General features: G+C 33.7%; 2 protein-coding genes across 2 annotated transcripts; both read left to right on the top strand.

Moving 5' to 3' along the window:
* Positions 1-1,776: 1,776 nt before the first annotated feature.
* LOC130613200 (uncharacterized) lies at positions 1,777-18,076 on the top strand. The gene is made up of 6 exons (XM_057434528.1): positions 1,777-1,950; positions 7,429-7,707; positions 13,427-13,721; positions 15,770-15,902; positions 16,008-16,143; positions 17,296-18,076. The coding sequence occupies exons 1-6, from the start codon at positions 1,827-1,829 to the stop codon at positions 17,379-17,381; spliced, it is 1,053 nt and encodes a 350-aa protein (XP_057290511.1). The 5' UTR covers positions 1,777-1,826; the 3' UTR covers positions 17,382-18,076.
* Positions 2,525-5,711, top strand: LOC130613199 (uncharacterized). The gene is made up of 3 exons (XM_057434527.1): positions 2,525-3,159; positions 3,247-5,009; positions 5,091-5,711. Exons 1-3 carry the CDS (start codon positions 3,081-3,083, stop codon positions 5,709-5,711), a joined length of 2,463 nt encoding a protein of 820 aa, XP_057290510.1. The 5' UTR covers positions 2,525-3,080.
* Positions 18,077-18,419: the final 343 nt, after the last annotated feature.

The raw sequence follows: 18,419 nt of genomic DNA on the forward strand, positions 1-18,419 counted from the left end.
TTTTTTGTGGCCCAGTCAACAATATTGAACAGAAAAGAACCCTTTTTAATGTTACCGATATAATAGAGCTAGCGAGTAGATAGCTATTGATTTGATAGAGACTTTGTGCTAGTTTTCGTTATTTTTAAGCAAAAAAATGAAAATGTTAAAAAAAAGAGAAATCGCAACACCACTTCTTGCCTACCATCTTTGTTTTTATAACCGGGGGAACCTGTGCAAATGTACGACCTCGTCCCCTGGGATTGTTTTGCCTTTTGAGATGAGAGAAGATGACAAGAGAAATATATATTAATTTTCGTCTTCTCTCTCGTAGCAAACATGCAGAGATCCCCGAGAACGAGGGTGGTGTTGTAACGTATTGTAATTAAGGACCTTTCTTAAATAGCGTCTTCCCCAAACTGTTAAAATTGACTGCGCACCCTGGGCAATTTTTTTAACACTCACGGCGCCTGTAGTTGATTTCTGCCGGCGAAGGCGGAATCTTTAAAATCGCCTGGGGAGATAGAGAGACAGCCCAGAGCCTGGACGCTGCTAAGTTTGTGTCCAGGCTAAAATTTTGAGAAAATTTCTATTTTTGCAAAAGCCAATGAAGATGCTTCATTTTAATCTTTGCCAACTTAATGATCAGTCTGAACAGATTTAGTGTCTCAACAGAGTTAGTGTACTCTTCGTTGGCCAGAACATTCTGTGTACAGCCTTGACTAAAATTTTGTTGTTCGTCCCTTGTTGGTACAGGCCTTCAGAGATCGGGGACAAGACCGGGGACGAAGGGGGGCGGGGAGGCTTGCGCGATGTCTCTGGTGATATCACCCCGAGAAAACGAAAGCAATAGCAATCAAAGCATAAAGGGGGATTCTCACGAAGCGAATTAAGGGGCGAATTCGACGGCGAATTGTATCTGAGCATGCGCAGTTCGATGCAAAATCAAAACAAACAAAACTGCGCATGCTCAGATACAATTCGCCGTCGATTTCGCCGCTCAATTCGCTTCGTGAAAATCCCCCTTAACACACGAAAAACGGAAGCTTTTTACAGTTATTTCATGCAGCTAGCCAGCTATATTAGCTAGCTAGCTATTATTCTATTTTATTTTGCACAATTTACGCTTGCAACACATGTGTTTAAGTGATATTTTGCATTTCTTTAAAGTGCTTTTATGTCCATCGCTGCTTTGTGCTTCCTTTTTGCTTTCATTTCATTTTTTTGCTTCAGCAAAATGTATAGCTGACTGCTGCTGTGCTGCCCGTGCTACCTGCAAATGAAGTACACACTTTTTATAAGATTACCAAAATACTAACCAGGCTGGTTAACTAGAATTTTGTATGTTCTGGTGTTTTAAACAATAGACATTTGTTTTTTGACCTGAAATGCCAGCCTGATATTCTTATAAACCATGTTCCAAGACACACAGCATGCACAATAGAAAATCAATTGCTTAATTGTAGGGTGCTTTTCTAAAAAGTCAGTTCCCCAAGTCAGCCATATAAACTGCTTACTAAGCGTGTAATTGCTGATTACGTGATACTTCCGGATTAGGAGTAAGATGGAAGAGTAATCAGGATTTGGGAATTAGGATACTATCTTTAATTTTCTATCATCTTAGGGCAAGTTGAGCTTTGAACTCTCTGTTGTCAATAGAGAAGCATACAAAAAGTGCTTAGAAGAATTGTCTTTTTTGAGAGATTTATCTCCTAGCTATATCTTTTGTTAATCTATGGCATGGTCTGCTTAATTTTTCCTTCTACATTAATGTTATTATATACATTATTTTATTTATTATTGATGTCCATTTGTTTAACCAGTAATTGCTATATATACAACAAAACATGGTCAACAACAAAAAGACAATAAAAGACCTGCAGCAAGGTTTGCAAAAATTTAAAGAAGATGCAGTAAAAAAAGGATGGGAAGAAGATGAGGTGCAGGAAAAAATCAGTGAAGTTTTTGAGAGTAAGTCAAACTTTTTAATTTCCAGATTTTATCTTCTGCTACTACCTGTTACATTTTGCATGCACATGCAGACATGCATTGGAACTTAATCTAACATTATATTTAAACCACTCAAATTAAGGTTCTTATATCTCATCAAATTCATTTTATAAAAATTAACCTCAAACCTCCAGGGGGACACACAGTCCCCACAGACCCCCGTTTTTCTAGTTTGCATTGTCACTATGATTGTTTTTAAGATGGGACTATCTTAGGAAGTAATCTGTCAATGCAGGTCTGGAATTCTTCCCTTACCTCACGTCATTCAGGAACACGATTGCGTACCTCAAAATAAGAGGCCTGGAATGGTCACTGACCAAAAATTATGCCAGAACATAACACCCCTGCTCTAGAAGTGATTTTTATGGTACCCGTTATATTCCTAAAACTTTATTATGCTTTACAGTAAATATTGTTTACTTGGTTTAATTATCTAAAGTTGATGTTCCGTTGATTGCGTTCAGCTATCAGAACAAGTGTGTGCATAAGTAAATTAAAACTGAAGTCAGTTTTTTTGTAAGGGATCGTCTCAAAATGTTCGTACGTTTTTTTCGTATAATTATACGAACGCTACGAAGTACTTCGTTTCGTGAAACGAATGTCATACGAAGTGCTTCGTTTAAAATAAAAAATATAAACGAAGTTTATACGAACTTTTTTAATACATGATACGAACTTAAACGAAGTTTTTTTATCATACAAAATAAAATGATACGAACTTTGAACGAAGTAAATTGCTATACGATCTTGAAACGAACTTCAAAAGTACCGGCGTAATAGCGCGTAATTATTTCAATACAAAATCAGAAACAAAAGAATTAAACGAAGTTTTTTTGACATAGGAAAAGAAATGATACGAACTTTAAACGAAGTAAATTGCTATACGAACTTAAAACGAACTTCAAAAGTACCGGCGTAATTGCGCATAATTATTTCAATACGAAACCAGAAATAAAAGAAGTAAAATATACGATTTATTTTAATAGTTTCAACCAAACTTAAATTTAATATCAAGCATTTGTATTTCCTTTTTAAAATATCGAATTTAATTAAATTAAACAGTTTTTTTTAAAACTAGCTACTTTCATAGCATGTCTAAAAATTACGACAGTGATATCGATTGGATATATGACACAGCCAGTTCCGACGACGAGACTGATTTGTTGCAAAGTATATATTTTTTTATTTTTTTCTCCCCTTTTTTTAAACTCTTAAATTTATTAATGTAGTTAAAATTCAATTTACTTATTTTTTTAGATAAAAATAAAAGACGAGGAAGACCAAGCATACACGAGAAATATCCGGAAATAATTACTTGTGTCAAGACGTTGATAGAACAGGGTTCTGCTGAAGCTCACTTACGTCGGAGAGACAGTGTTATGTACACAAATGGGCTTTCTTTGAATGATATCGTTATGCACGTCAAAAAAACCTTGGGTATAACTGTTAGTCGCCACACCATTCACAGATTAATGCTTCCACCCCGAAAAAAAAACACAGCGAGTAAAAACTACAAATGTCTGATAGACGCACGTGTTCCTCCAAAAAGAAATACAAAAGAAAAAAAAACACACGACGACTTTCATTTCACTTGCGGTCAAGTTCGCATAGTTAACGAAATGGGATATCTTTGCAAAGAAAACACACTTATGCTGTCCGTAGACAATAAAAATAAAGTTGATGTGGGTATTCCAGCGAACAGCAGACGAACGAAAATACGCACTTTTCATTTGGTTAACGAAGCACCAAATTATAATGATCACGATTTTCCAAATCCAAACTCAAAGCTTGTGCCTGCTGGCTACCAAATACTAAAGGACCGAATACAGCGGAGTCGTTCTCTTTCTCCTGCAAAGAAAATTACTTTTCGACGCAAGCGATCTTTATCCGAAGGATCAAACATTGACAACCAACTCAAACGATTTGTAAGAATATCGAAAGACAAGTTGAATCGTTCAATAATAAACTGGCCGCGTTCTGGAAAACTTCTGGTGCAGTTGTATCCATCGCGTCTTATTGAAAGCACCAACGTGATGCACGTCAATCATATGATAAATTTGATTGAAAAAGAAAGAAAAATAAAAGAAATCGTTAATGTTGTTGCGATTGCTGACGGAGGCCCTGACTGGTCAGTTAAGGGCATTATTAATTTCATGTCTATGGGTTTGCTGTGGAGAAATCTTGAGCTCGACACATTTGTTGTACAATCATACGCACCTGGTCACTCAAGATTTAATCCCATTGAGAGATGCTGGTCTTACCTGACTAACAGGATCTCAACAGTAACTTTGCCAGACGATATTGAAGGAGTAACACCACATCAAAATGACGTTGAGGGGTGGATGAAAGTTCTGGACAGAGCTGTCGATTTGTGTGCTCGATTTTGGCATAATAAGACCTATTGTGGATTCCCCATAGCTGTGGAAACATTTAAAAGTGACAATCCACTGGTACCACATTTAAAAAATGCTCATACCATGCTGAGAGATTTTTCGAATGCGTCTAAGAAAAAACTGAATGAAACCCCTGGTTATTCAGAACTGGCGGAAATTTATTCCTTTTTGGTCAGACACGCTAATCGTAAAGCATACCAGTTAGAGTTCGTGAGATGCGCCGACAAATCGTGCGGTCATTGCTCCAATTTGCCAAAGCGCGATAACCAATTTTTGGACCTAATACAAGAGTTTGGGGGTAGCTGTCCGATTCCCGAAAATAGCGAATTCCATAAAGGACATTACAAAACTTTTATGGAATTAATGCAGAGTCGTTTTTGTGACAAAAGTTACAAAAAGAAATTATCAAACCCGACAAGCTTTGGTTCGTGCGAACACGGATGGCTAAATAAAAAAGACATTCGTATGCCGGTTAAAATAAGACCAATGATTTCCAGAAATTTAATAACGAAGAAAAACTTTCCAAATCGAAAACATCCAAAAGATCTCCAATATGAAGATGTCATTTACGACATGAAAAGAAATCAGAAATTTATTGTTGACACAAACGATCAATACGAGGCTAAAGTATGTCGACAAATACTTATGCTGATAATTACTACTATTTTTTTAATGCTAAATTCTAACATTTTTTTATATTATTATTAGATTACTACAACCACTGGAGAAGCAGTTCTTTACGAAAACCTCAAAGAATACGATGGTGAAATCGTTGCAGTAGCGGAAGAACCTGATGCAAACATGCTACAACTAGATTTTTCAGATGACACAACCGTTGAAGTATCAACAGAAGAAAAGTCGTGTTTACCGGCTTTAAAGTCTTTAGACATTTTGTTTGAACCTGCCTTAAAAAGGTCATCTTCACTTTCACCAAAGGACCTTCCAACCCTTCAAGAAGAAACATTTCAGCCTGAAATCCATGAAACAACAGAATGTTTAGAAGAAGGAGAGAGTATATCTTCACTGCTGAAGAAATTATTTCGAGAAATAAAAGAAATTAAGGTCGACATACGGGAAATTCGAGAAAGAATTGACATAAACGAGGCTACCACTAATCAAATAAATGATAAAGTAGAACTTGTGGAAACAACTACAAAACACATTGAGACGCATTTAAAAAGAAGAAAGGAGAAAAGTAAACTTTCATCTGAAACATTTTTTGTTCGTCCAGACAGTACCAGAGCATTTCAAGTCACCCCCACTGTTAACGCCACTAACATTACTTCCGAAGAATTTAACATGACATGCATTTACTGGAAAATCCCATGACTACTGACCCAACCACATTTCAGCTTTTTACTGAAATGAATGATCCAGTTAACTCGACGCCACTTCCAAAAAAAAGAAAAATAAATTCTTGTGCTTGTTATATAAAACAGCAACTGCAAGCGTTGTATACCGAGGAAGAGCTAGCGGTAGGAAGAATACAAGGTGGTGTTCGAAATTACCAAACAGGAGCGTTAAACACTTCTTCCCTCTCTCCGAATCGTATGAGTGTTATAGTGCGTCAAGCAAAAAAACGGTACAGCGATGAATTTATGGAAATGAAAAATTTAAATGAAATTGTGAACTCAAAATGCAGACAAGTAAAACGAAAATTAATCGCCAAACAAAAAGCCAGAGACAATGTTTAATGTTTTTAAAAGTATTTTATCGTTGCGTTTTTAGAAAAATTTGTATATATTTTAACCACTGTTTGTATATATTTTAGCATATTTTAGCACAGTTTGTATATATATTTTTATTGCAAAAAAAGCAAAAAAACAATAAAAAAAATAGCAACTGAAATTATTTTTACCTATTCACCAATAAAATTGTGCCGTGACAAGATAAACAAACATAAAAAAACATGCATGCAACCTGAAAGCATATAATCAGCCTTATTATTTGCAACGCGTAACGAAGCCAAAGTTGTTATTATTAAAAGGATAAAAAGTTTACACTTCATACAAAATTTAAAATCTATATTTAAAGTTGGAGCCTGGTTTATTCTTATGATATTCTTAACTTTTGACCCGTTTTGCATCCTCGATATTCCTACAGAAAATTCTTGTAGAAAAACGTGAAATAATACGCAATGATAGGGCGAGCAATATTATTTAAACTTATTTTATCTAATTCAAGTGGAAGCAATATTTTAAAACATATTATTTAATTCTAACTAAATAAAGTTTTTTTTTTTTTCGAAATAAGATGCAGTAAAGATAGCGCAATAAACTTAGTAAACAAAACAAAGTTTTTTTTGAAAGTTTTTTTTATGATATAAGACGCGTAATAACGTGAATAATATTTGTTAAACGAATTTCGTTAATGAAACGAATTTTGTCATTGTTAAAAAATATTTAAATAATAAAGACCTTAGATAATAAGTCCAATTAAAATAAACGAAGTTCGTATAACGAAACGAACTTTATAATTGTTGAAAAAAATTAAATATAAAGACTATAGATAATAGTCCAATTACAATAAACGAACTTCCTATAAGCAAATTTTTATACGAACTTCTTTAAAAATGATACGAACTACATACGAACTTTATTTTAAATGATACGAACTTTATACGAACTTTTAATTTTGATGATACGAAAAAGTTCGTATTAAAAATAAAATGATACGAAAGATTTAATAAATCGATACGAAGTTTTTTATACGAATTATACGAACTACGTACGAACATTTTGAGACGGTCCCTAACACAGATGAAAAGAACGTATACAAATTTAAGATAGAAGCATCCATTAAAAAAATATAAACAGGCAAAATTAAGGTAAAAATTGAATTAAAAAATATTTCATTCCATTGCCTTTTGTTTTAATTAATGCACTCTGCGAGCTTGTTTCTTGTCATATTATATGATAAGAATATTTAATAGTGCCAGTTCACACAATAGAAGAGATCTGATATCAAATATCCAAAATTATTTCTTTGCTATAATGTTTCATTTCAAAGATTAGCAGTTATCATCCTCAAACTTATCCTTTTTTAGATTTTCCTTGGTACAAATTCAATCCACCTAAAAGATCCTTAATGTCAAAATTGGGAACAATTTTCTTATATTCATTTATAATCTACCTGGCGTATAGTGCTGTACTGGAAAGAAATCGCAGGTTAAAGAAACGAGTTGATGATTTTTTTTTTGATAACCAATACTCTTACCAACAGCAGAGATTTCTACGATTTCTTACATTGCCACTCTTTAAACTGTATGATGTGTCTTTGTTTCATAATGAAGAATGTTTGGTCAAAAATCCCTTTGCAGCAAAAGGTATGTTACTCCTGGTTGTACATTTTGAAGAAGATTCTTTATAATTCAGATAGTTTATAGTGTCCACGTGATAAGAGGAGAATCTTTTTGAGAACAAGTAAAATGGTTTTGGGAAATAAGTCATACTGGTTTCAGTTTGCTATAATAGTACCTCTCCATGCTTCTGCATTTTAATTTACTAATTAACTTATTAATTGTTTTTGTTTATTGCACAATAAATGTTTTGGTAATTACTACACAAACTAATGCTGTAAAGTCACTAGAAAAACACAGTATTAGGGAGCCATATTGTATGTTATTAAAAGACAGTGTAATAGTGGTGAAGGAAAATTTAATTGAATAGGTAAGGACACTTGGCCGACCAAAAATTCACCAAATTAAACAAGCACAGTGCAGTTTAATTAGAATTATTTTCCCCTATAGGTTCCCCACCCTCGCAAGAGTTCATGTCAGATCGGTTGTAACAGGCTTATTGTAAAACTTTGCAAAAGTGCTACCATTGGACCAACCAGCCGCTTTTCCAATATCTAAAAGAGACAAACCAGTTTGTTTTGATTTTGATGTACAGTACCCCTTGAATGTAACTTTACATGTACACAAGTTTTACGACCTCATGTAACGATCTCATGTCTACATAAAGAACCTTCACATATCTTTTGTTTACACACAGACTTAATTGCTTTCTATTGTTATCATTGTGCGCGAGTCATAACAATAAGATTTGATGAATCCTTTTGTTGTCACATGTAACATGCATGTTATTGTTTAAAAGTGTTAAAGATCACAAAGAGTATTGAAATATATTATGTAAGAAAAACGAATATACATAACACGTTAAAAGCATTTCTATCGGCGCTTTTCGTTCTTAAACTTTTAAAACATGATCTAACGAAGCATTTCTATTGCCGCTCTTCGCTCTCAAATTTTTAAAACATGATTTAGCGAATCATTTCTATCGCAGTTTGTCGTTCTTAAACTTTTAGAACAGGATAACGTAGCTTTTCTGTTGCCGTTTTTCGTTCTTAAACTTTTAAAATGTGATCTAAAAGCATTTTTTTCGCCCGTTTTTAGTTCTTAAATTTTTAAAACATAATATAAAAAAGCATTTCTATCACTGTTTTTAGTTCTTAAATTTTTAAGTAAAGTGAGTAGAAACAATAGATACTTGAACCTTTGTTAAATTTTATTTTCTTCCGTTGATCTCTTGACGACTATAGCAATTAAATACAACAATGGGACACACACAGTTCATATGAGCTAATTAAATTTTGCGAACAAGACATGAACTGTATTGTTTTAACATGCAAAAATAGCTCATGTATTTAACAATAGGTTAACAATAACAACTTAAGTTCTGACGCTACTGAAAGCTCATGCGAAGGTGATAACTACGCGTACATGTAAAGTTACATTCAAGCGGTACTGTAAGAGCAGCACGAGTAGAGTGTGCCTTAAAAGCATTTGTGTCCAGCCCCGCAGCTTCCATATTTTACAGGTCCACCTTGCAATAGTTGCAGATGTTATAGCTTTGTGGGGTGAAACATAACTTATGAAAAGCCTTTTCTCATCATTGTATAGACCATTAGTTCTAGCGAGGTATTCTGTAAGGTTTTGCACAACACAGACTTTCTTGTTAGTGGGATATGCAAGAAATTCCAATGGTTTCTGGTGATTTGTAGGTCTACTTTGTTTAAGTAAACTGTGAATAAAGAAAACACATTTTTCATTTTCCTGATGGAAACTATCTAAAGATAAAACAGTGTCTGTGATCGTTGACCACTAAGAACACACATCAAGACAGCTAAATGTTGCGTTAATAATTGTAAAGATAACTCTTCTGGTGGTGGCAAAGACTCAAGGTACCTCAACACGACATCCACATCAAAAGTAATTGTATATCGAGGAGGAGTTGGTCGTTCCTTGAAAATGCCACGCAATAAACGTTTGATTATAGGTTGATTGCCAAACGTTATCCCATGGTCAGGTTTGAGTATAGATGATAGGACAGATCTGGCTGTATTCAAAGCAGAGTATTCTAACTTGGTGGAGTAAAATAACTCAGCTAAAAATTCTGCACCTGCAACCGTAGGAGCTGAGGTTGGATCAAGGTTTTTGGTGCTGCAATATTCAAGCCATTTCTTGATATAAGGTGCTTATGGCTTCCTTGTTCCAGAAGTCCATGATTTAATAAGCAAACAATCGAAGAAGTAATGGATACCATAATTGGTTTGGCCAATTTGGTACAACAACCAAGCCTTCAATTTTGTCCTGAATTGCTTTTTGAACAACTGCACCTACACAGGCAAAAGGGGGAAAGCAATAACTTTTTGACCATGCCAATTAATAGTGAAAGCATTTATATGTGTAGCACAAATATGCTTCTGAGAATAAGCCACCACTTTGTGATTTAGAAAATACTGCACCCCACCCAAGCGTAGAAGCATCAGTGGAAATAGTCATGGTGGGGTTACCAAATGAGATAGGACTGTATGATGAGGTAATATTGTCACACCACCACTGTATATCTGCTATTGCCTTAGCAGACAAAGTAGTGTATGAATCAAAATTGCCATAGTTTTTTCTTAATGAGTCTATCTTCAGACAATCAAAATCTCTATAATGAAGTTTTCCAAATAACACAGCATGAAAACTAGAGCTGAAGATACCAAGAAGCTTGGCAATTTCCCTTAGACTAACTTTGTGAGTAGCAGACAGAAGTTTTTGACAATGTTCAGTTAATGGAACTCGAAGTATATTTAAGTTTTAAAAACTGAATGGACAAAGAGAAATGTTACTAATATTGGCTGCAATTTTTAATGTTACACAAATCTTTTTTATAAAAATTTCACTCTTATTTTGAGGATTTTAAAATAAAAAAACATGTTTTGTCTTTTTCCATGGTCTTGGTAACTCAGTAAAAACACACTTAATAATAGAGAATAGTGTATTATGACACAATTTTTTGCATACAACATCATTCGCATGGAATGCAATTTGTAAATTTGGGGAATGGATTGGGATGCCTGGTAATAAAATAATCGAAGTAGGCAGGACAGATAACGTATGCTGCCCATAATCTTAACAAGGTAATCACACCAAAATGCTTGCCCAGGGCAAAGAGGGTAATTACCCCAGGGTATGCACATTATGGTTGCCCTTCACAATATTATGTCCTCATGGATCATATAATATGAATGGTTTTCAAGGCACGACCCAAATATCTTCATGCATGAATTACATTCTCATTTCCTCAATTCACGAGGTACATTTCACTACTAGTACATTCATTTATCTATTACTAATTATTTGATTTTATTAATTATTTAATTTATTAATTATTTACTTATTAATAATTTATGCTAAAGGATATTACACTTTCACTACACTATAAACAGATAATTGCACATGTTGCCTTTCTGCACCCAATAAACTTGTGCTATCAAATAATCATGAGCTAAAGATAGCATGCACAAGCTGGTCCAGTTTTGGCCCAGCGTGTGTTACCACATAAATATCAGGATTCCTAACATGGTGTGCCTCACCGTAATGATAATAAGTGATAATAATATTAAACAAGAAGCCCTGCGGCTAAAAGATTTTCGCCATTAGCAATAATCTGAAAAAGTATGGAACTTTGAAGAGGACTGAGTAATATGGGGGAACAAATTCATTGAATATTCTAAAATTTTAAAATTCAATTTTTGATTCTTATTGTAACTGTAAGTCATAGCTAACTTAACTTACATAAACTTCATTTCTCTATACACACATTTTTAATAGAAAAATAATAAACCTGAAAATTGATGAACAATAAAAACAAAATAAGAACAATGGCAAGGCTGAAAATTTATCTAATTTCCTTTTTTTTCCAAAAAACAACTTGGAAAGTATCTTTAAAGGTGGCAGCAATTTTTTTTTTACATAATCAGTTACGAAAGGTTATTTTTAGTCTATATTCTTATTTTTTCTTTTATAACACACTTGTCACAATTTTATAGCTATAATACATTATCTTTTACCAAAAATATTTAGCCTCAACAATTCAATGACCAACGGTGTGCTGCATGGTTTTTTGAACAATGGGGACACTTGTGTGGAAAGGGGCATCTATTGGAGCAGGACATGCCTTTATTGAACCACCAGCAAACTCTGGGAGTGGATGGAAATCTGACTTGCTGGAAGCTGCTGTCTAAAGGATACTGAAAAAAGCATTCCGAGACTCTGGGCAAAAACCACCTGTGCTGGGAAGCCTTGTGCAATTGGTGGCAAAATGTCCTCGCTGACCACAATTGAGACATGCATAAAAAGTATGTGTTTATGCAGGGGTGGAAGAGACATACAACTTAGGTAACAAGGGAGCCCCTGAGTGTTGGGTAACGAGCAAATCGTCAAGTTGGTCCCATTGGCGCAAAGAATCATTAGCTAACTGCAGCCTATGTAGTTTGTCAAAGGCACACACAGCAGGGAAGACGTATTGGTTAGCGAATTGGGTAGCTAAAATTTAATACCAGCTGTATGGCAAGATGCAGATAAAAATAAAGGAGGCAACGTAAGTTGCTCAATGCCAGGAACCAAGAGGCATTAATCTTACCCGAGACGTTCCTACTTAGCGAGAGCTGTGGGAAGCGGTCTGTAGTTGTACATTGAGATCAAACTCACCTCATCGTCTGGGACAAACGACGAATTCAAGGATGGTGAAAGGAGTTGTTCTAAATTAACATACTCCAAACGCTTGATTTTATCCAAAACAGCCTTAGGTCTGCAGGGAGCGAAGTTACAGAACATTGAGCCTGTGGGATGTGGGGCCTCAATGCGCACAGCTATATCTGTGGGCTGAACGCCCACAGCAGTATCCACGCCATCTTGATTAAGGACTGGGTCCAAAGAGCTGGCGGGACGAACACAAGAGTAGAGTAATGATTCCCCAATGACGTGGTTGTCAAATTTAAATTATTTACTTGGTTAGCCTCTACTTGGCTACTAATTTCTGTGCAGACAAAATCAAATAATTCCTTTTTTAAATTATCAAAAATTTTAATTGTTGCGTTTGAATACGACTCGTTTATTCGGGGCTTTGTGAACTTTAAAAGGTTTGGTTTTGTGCAGCAAAGGACTTTCCTCACCAGAAGCATTGCTGATGTTGGCATCGTCCAAGGATGATTTTTATTCTTTTTTTAACATGCAGTAAATAATTAGTTGATGAGTCAGTAAGGAAAAACTTTAAATTGAGAGACATGGTGTGTAGAAGGTAAATCAGACACATTGTAGTGTGTTTATTGTTCATCTAGCGATTATTACATGTACAATGTGCAGTATGTGATATATGTCAGCAGATCAGCAGAACTAGTTTGTTATTGATAGACTAGTTGTAGGACCCGTAAAAAAATTCACTAAAAGATTTAGTTGAGGAAGCGTATGTTTTTTACTAGCAGTTGTCAAGTACTTTGGCCTAAAAGTTATATATGCAATAATTATAAACTTATAACATTAGAAAGGTTACACATAAGATATATAATTTATCCTGTGCCTGATATATCCAACAAATAACAAGATTTTATTAAAGCAAAAAAAAATTGTATTTGAAACATCTTACAACAACCTTGCTCATCATATTATTTTCTTGTTGATTTAGCATGAACAAGTATCATGGAAGTATCCACCAGTAATTCTATTTTTTCTTCTTTTGAGTACATTATTTGCTTACCTGTTTTTTATGTAGTGGAGATGAGCTGTGATTTTTGTGAAGGCCTCGATTCCATTCCCACATTACATGTTGACAGTGTCGATGTTAAAAGTATGATTCAGGGTGGTGAGCCATTCATAGTCCGAGATGTTCCTGGTTATTACGATACATCAATAGGATTTGCAGACTTTCAAAATATGTTTAAGAAAAATGCGCAAGAGTTGGACGATGCAATTTGTAAAGTTCGGTTAACAAAGGCATTTTACAAAGTTAGTGATTACTTTCAAATGACAAAAGAAGAAGTTTTGCAGAAAAAAATATCGATTGGATGGTATGATATCTTTATTATTTCAATTAATTTCTGCACAAATTTCATTGTGTTTAATGTAATCTTAGGTTTAGGTGAAAGCTTTACGCTAATAATTAATGATAAAATTTATTTTTACATGGGCATCATTCTATAATTTTTTTTCCTGTGCAGCTTTTTTGAAATACAGTGCATATGGAGAAATCACATTAAAAAATGTACATTTTTCTTTGATATAATCACTATGACCAGGCTTCCTCTAATATCCTAAGGCCTCTTTTTTGAAAAACCTTCTATAAAGTCCTCTATTATCCTCAAAAAAAGGTAAAAATGTGACCAAATTTCCTCTTTAACTCCTCTTTTTTTCAGGTACACTGATAATAGTTTAATAGTTTTACTTTTATGTTCAGAGATTTTACATTTGTTATAGTGACTTTCAGTTCTATCCTTCATGTTAGCAATGCGTCCATCATCAAAAACTTTATATTAATTGTTTTTTAATCGTTCATCCTGAAAGCAGTCTTGGTCATAAATATTTGCACCCGCATGCGGTGGTATGTACGCCTACACTAATACAGGCGTGCGATCAGTATCGCATGCCTAGCTTATGATTTTGGCGTGTAATTATTACATTCAGGACAGCGGCAGCGCTAAGTTTTTGAAGCATAGTAGTTGCCTAAAAAATTCCCGACGTAATTTTGTTGTGAAATTTAAATGAATGGTGTTATTATGAAGAACGTAAGGTATAGAGAACATTAAAGTCGGCCCCTTTCCTTCATGCTGACACTCTTATGCTTGGCTGGTGCATTACACTGAGACTCGAACGAAAGACGGAAGACCATTTGGAACCATGCCACAAGTCAGTCCGACCTTCATCGTCACAGAGAATACTGTGAGAAGAGTGCGCACCCATGCAAGTTAAATATAACCAGAACATGGGAGAGGTTAGGTGTCCTGTATCTTAATACAGCTTTCGGACGAATGTTCTCGTAATGTAATAATACCAAAGAAAAAACATGTTGAATAAATTTTAAAACATCTTTTTAAAAGGGGAAAGAGAAATCAAATATGTTTAGTAATAATAATCGAAAAAATTGTATATAGCTTTAAACAAAAGTCCAGTAGTTCTGCCTCCCACACCACACAGCAGGCAATAAGTCAGCCCTGCCCTTGGTTTTGTGAGAAGAGATGTTCTGCAAAGGCTGTAACAATTGAGTCTCCTGAACAGTTTTGCTTTGCATTGAACTGTGCCTGTGACAAGCATTTCCGAAGCATGTCACCAGCGATATTCAACTTAATGATGCCCTGAACTTTAGTAATGTAGGTCAATTGGACTTGTACTTCATTTCCATTTGTCATTGTCTTAAGGAGAGCAATACAAGGTTAATGACGAAATTTTTTGCCAGCTGAAAAACAAAAAAAAATATTGTCGATGCAATGCAGACGCAAAACATTTGAAATGTATTTCACGTAAGCAATTTTAATGAAGGTGGGTATTTAATAGAAATACATTTTAGAGATACATTTTTACACGAAAGAACAATTATGTATTGGATAAAGTTGGGATTACTCTAAAATAGCTCAGCTTTGCTTGGCGTGTGTACCAAGTAAAACAAGGCATGTCATAAAGAGCACGCTCGAATTTCACATGGCATGTGCGGAGGAGTGCGCGTGCGATCGCACGCCATTTATGACCAAGACTGTGAAAGTAATACTTTCCTAAACATATTTCTTTCTCAACATCAGAAATTGATAGATGTAAAAAAACCATAGAAATAAAAAAAGGTTGATCCTATTTTTCTTTAAATTTTTTCATTTTTGCAAATATAATCCCCTAAATTCAGTGCAAAATCTCCTTTAAAATCCTTTAAAATCCTCCTTTCCTTGGAAAACGTTTTTGTCGCCACCCTGATAATAGTGTATCATTACAACTGATGATAGAAAATTACCAACCACTAGTGTTACATCAAAGGTTAACATAGTCATGTGGTAGCATTCTTGATTAATGGCACTGCTAAGAGCTCAGCATTCCTAATTGATTTTATATCTTATACTGTAATATATATTTTCAGGCGAAACTGTGGCACATATGGTACTCGTTTTTACAGAAAACTTGTTTCACGGCCCCCTTTCATCTCCAAAGACTCTGAAGTATTCTTAGAAAAAGAAGTCTATATCGTGCAAAAAAATCAGAATGTTTCTGTGGTAAGTGATTATTTTTTCTCTGCCATTTTTACAACATTCAATAATTGTGAATTTTAATTAAGATGTGTATTAAACAAAATTTGTGTAATTTGGATTTAATTTTAGCCAATGATGGAAGGTGAGGTATATTACATCGCTCAACTACAAGGTGAAAGCAAATTTGTGATGAGTATACCTTCCGATTGTCATTATAACTGCACAAGTAAGCCATTAGAAGCCACAATAAAAAAAGGTGAACTAGGTAAGACACATTTTTTGTCATTGTTTGTCAGATCTCTTAGCATGTAAAAATGCAGCAATCTTTTAAATCTGGATAAAAGCGTAAAACTTTATCGTTTTGTGACAGACTTGCATAACATGTCATGTTGGTGCTAATTTTAGAATTTATTCTTAATATTCTTAACTAAATTCTTAAGTTTTCTTAAGTTTTCCTATTCTTTATATATTCTTAACTAAATTGTGTAAACTAAAGGGAAATAAGAAACAAATATTTGAGTCATGTAGTCTTAGACTTATCAGCATTAATATATCACTAGTTTTAGGGTCTGTGGAAAGATCCACTTAGGCAGTAGAACAATAAATAAAATGATTTTAAAATTTTGGATGACATCATCAATGTTTACCTTTATAAATAAAAAGGTTTTCAGAAATTTGTTAACCTGGCTACTTCTATTGTGTAGAGTTTAACACTGATCAAAATAATGTAAAAGAGATTAGGATTGGAAATATAAAGCATGCTGCAATGACTCCCAAGTTTATATGCTGTATTGACAGGAGGTCAATAATGCATTAATGTCTTGACAAAATTGACGTTGTCAAAAAATTAACAAACTGCACTTACTATATCAACTGTATCTGAAAAGAAAATAAACATGTCCACCTTGGGTATTACAGACATACACTGTAATTTATTATTATATAAGAGGGTGAACAAACTTAAATTTTTTAACGTTTTTTACCTATTCTTTGGAATGGAGGTCAACATGTCTATAATGTTATTTAGTTCCTAGGGGCTGAAAAAAAATTGATATCTATTTATCGAAACTACTTAAATGTTTTACTTTTGCCATATTAACCGTGTGGGTTTGATTTAGTTAAATTTATTGTTCCGTCCCATTTGGAGATAAGCAGCAAGATAAAATAAAGTTTTTGTGGAATAAAAGTTTTTTTGTCATGATTTTTTCTTATTTAATTTCTTATCTCAGTTTCCAAGTGTGTGAAAGTGTGGAAAATTGTACATTTAATAAACATTTTCCTTAACCCTAGAAAATGCAATATTTTTGGTGTGTATCATTGTTTATGACGCATCATTATTATCAACTACTTAAAAATATTTGAAGGATATTTAAAACGCAATGGTTTTGAACTAATTTTTTCTTTTTTTCTTTTTTAGCTGTGTTTACAAACGGAGCATGGGTAACGTCATTTAAAAGTACGTCTGAAGGGTTGTCGATTGTTTACATTTCTTCATTCACATAAAGATATATGGTGTTCAAATTTATGATGCTTAGTCTGAATTTTACTTTGTTTCATTATAATAGGGTGTGTATTTGATGGGGTGGTATGTGTTTTATTAGATTATTTTGAGCATAATACCCTATAGCTTTATATAGTAGCATTAAAACTGGATTTTTCAATGGTAATATGGATACGTTTAGAAGGTTTAACCTTTTGTATCAAAATTTAAATCTAACCGGATTTTACAGTTATTCAAAATTTAATTTTGGAACCTAAAGAAGCAGTTTATATTCTGGGGTGTTTATTCAAGTGAAAAATGATAATTGTTAAAAAATATTATTTTGTCTGAATTTATAAACCAGGTTTGATTTTCTTTGTCAGCAGGAACATTTTTGTATAAAATCGTCAATAATCTACCTAGTTAAGTCGAGTGGCATATACAGTATATAATACTACTATAGTCCTAATTCAGCATATTCAGTCAAAGTTTTGCTTCTTTTTATATGTAAATCTATTTTATTGTCAAATATAATTTTATAAAAAAATGAATTACCAAATCTTGACACTTTGTTGGTATTTTTAGTTTACTTTATTATTATATGTGTAGTCCCATTAGAAATTTTGTTGTTGTTTTTTTATTTATTTTATGTAATTTTCGATTAATATTTTGATAGCGTTTTTTAAATCTGAAAAAATAAAGTTGATTTGTGAAACAAGGTTGTTGTTTTTTCAACATTTTACTTCTATATCCTTGATGAAAGTAACACACACAGTGTAATTGTAAGAAAAGATTAAAAGATGTTGTGATACATTGATAACGTTGCTGAGAACGTAAATATGAAAGCAAGAGCGCTGCGAGACTATATTTGTTGCAGTAAATACTTCAACATGTTGACCACACACAATAGTTGGTTGCAAGTCATAAGTTTTTGCATTTTCACATAATTCTTCAGAAGGTAATAATGATGAATGCGAAGTATTGGTGTAATGGTTAAAGTTTCATTCTCTTCTGCACATTTGTGCTTCCAAGAAGCTATTCGAATAAGGTGTTTAAAACAC

This window comes from Hydractinia symbiolongicarpus, chromosome 10 (genome assembly GCF_029227915.1).
Source record: "Hydractinia symbiolongicarpus strain clone_291-10 chromosome 10, HSymV2.1, whole genome shotgun sequence".
In the NCBI taxonomy this organism is placed as follows: Eukaryota; Metazoa; Cnidaria; class Hydrozoa; order Anthoathecata; family Hydractiniidae; genus Hydractinia; species Hydractinia symbiolongicarpus.

Excerpts from the sequence above, each read along its gene's own strand:
- LOC130613200 (XM_057434528.1), top strand. The coding sequence starts at position 1,827 with ATGGTCAACAACAAAAAGACAATAAAAGACCTGCAGCAAGGTTTGCAA. Across the intron at positions 1,951-7,428 it reads AATCAGTGAAGTTTTTGAGA|ATTTTCCTTGGTACAAATTC; the intron begins GTAAGTCAAACT and ends ATCCTTTTTTAG. Across the intron at positions 7,708-13,426 it reads AAATCCCTTTGCAGCAAAAG|TGGAGATGAGCTGTGATTTT; the intron begins GTATGTTACTCC and ends TTTTTTATGTAG.
- LOC130613199 (XM_057434527.1), top strand. The coding sequence starts at position 3,081 with ATGTCTAAAAATTACGACAGTGATATCGATTGGATATATGACACAGCC. Across the intron at positions 3,160-3,246 it reads CGAGACTGATTTGTTGCAAA|ATAAAAATAAAAGACGAGGA; the intron begins GTATATATTTTT and ends TTATTTTTTTAG. Across the intron at positions 5,010-5,090 it reads ACGATCAATACGAGGCTAAA|ATTACTACAACCACTGGAGA; the intron begins GTATGTCGACAA and ends TATTATTATTAG.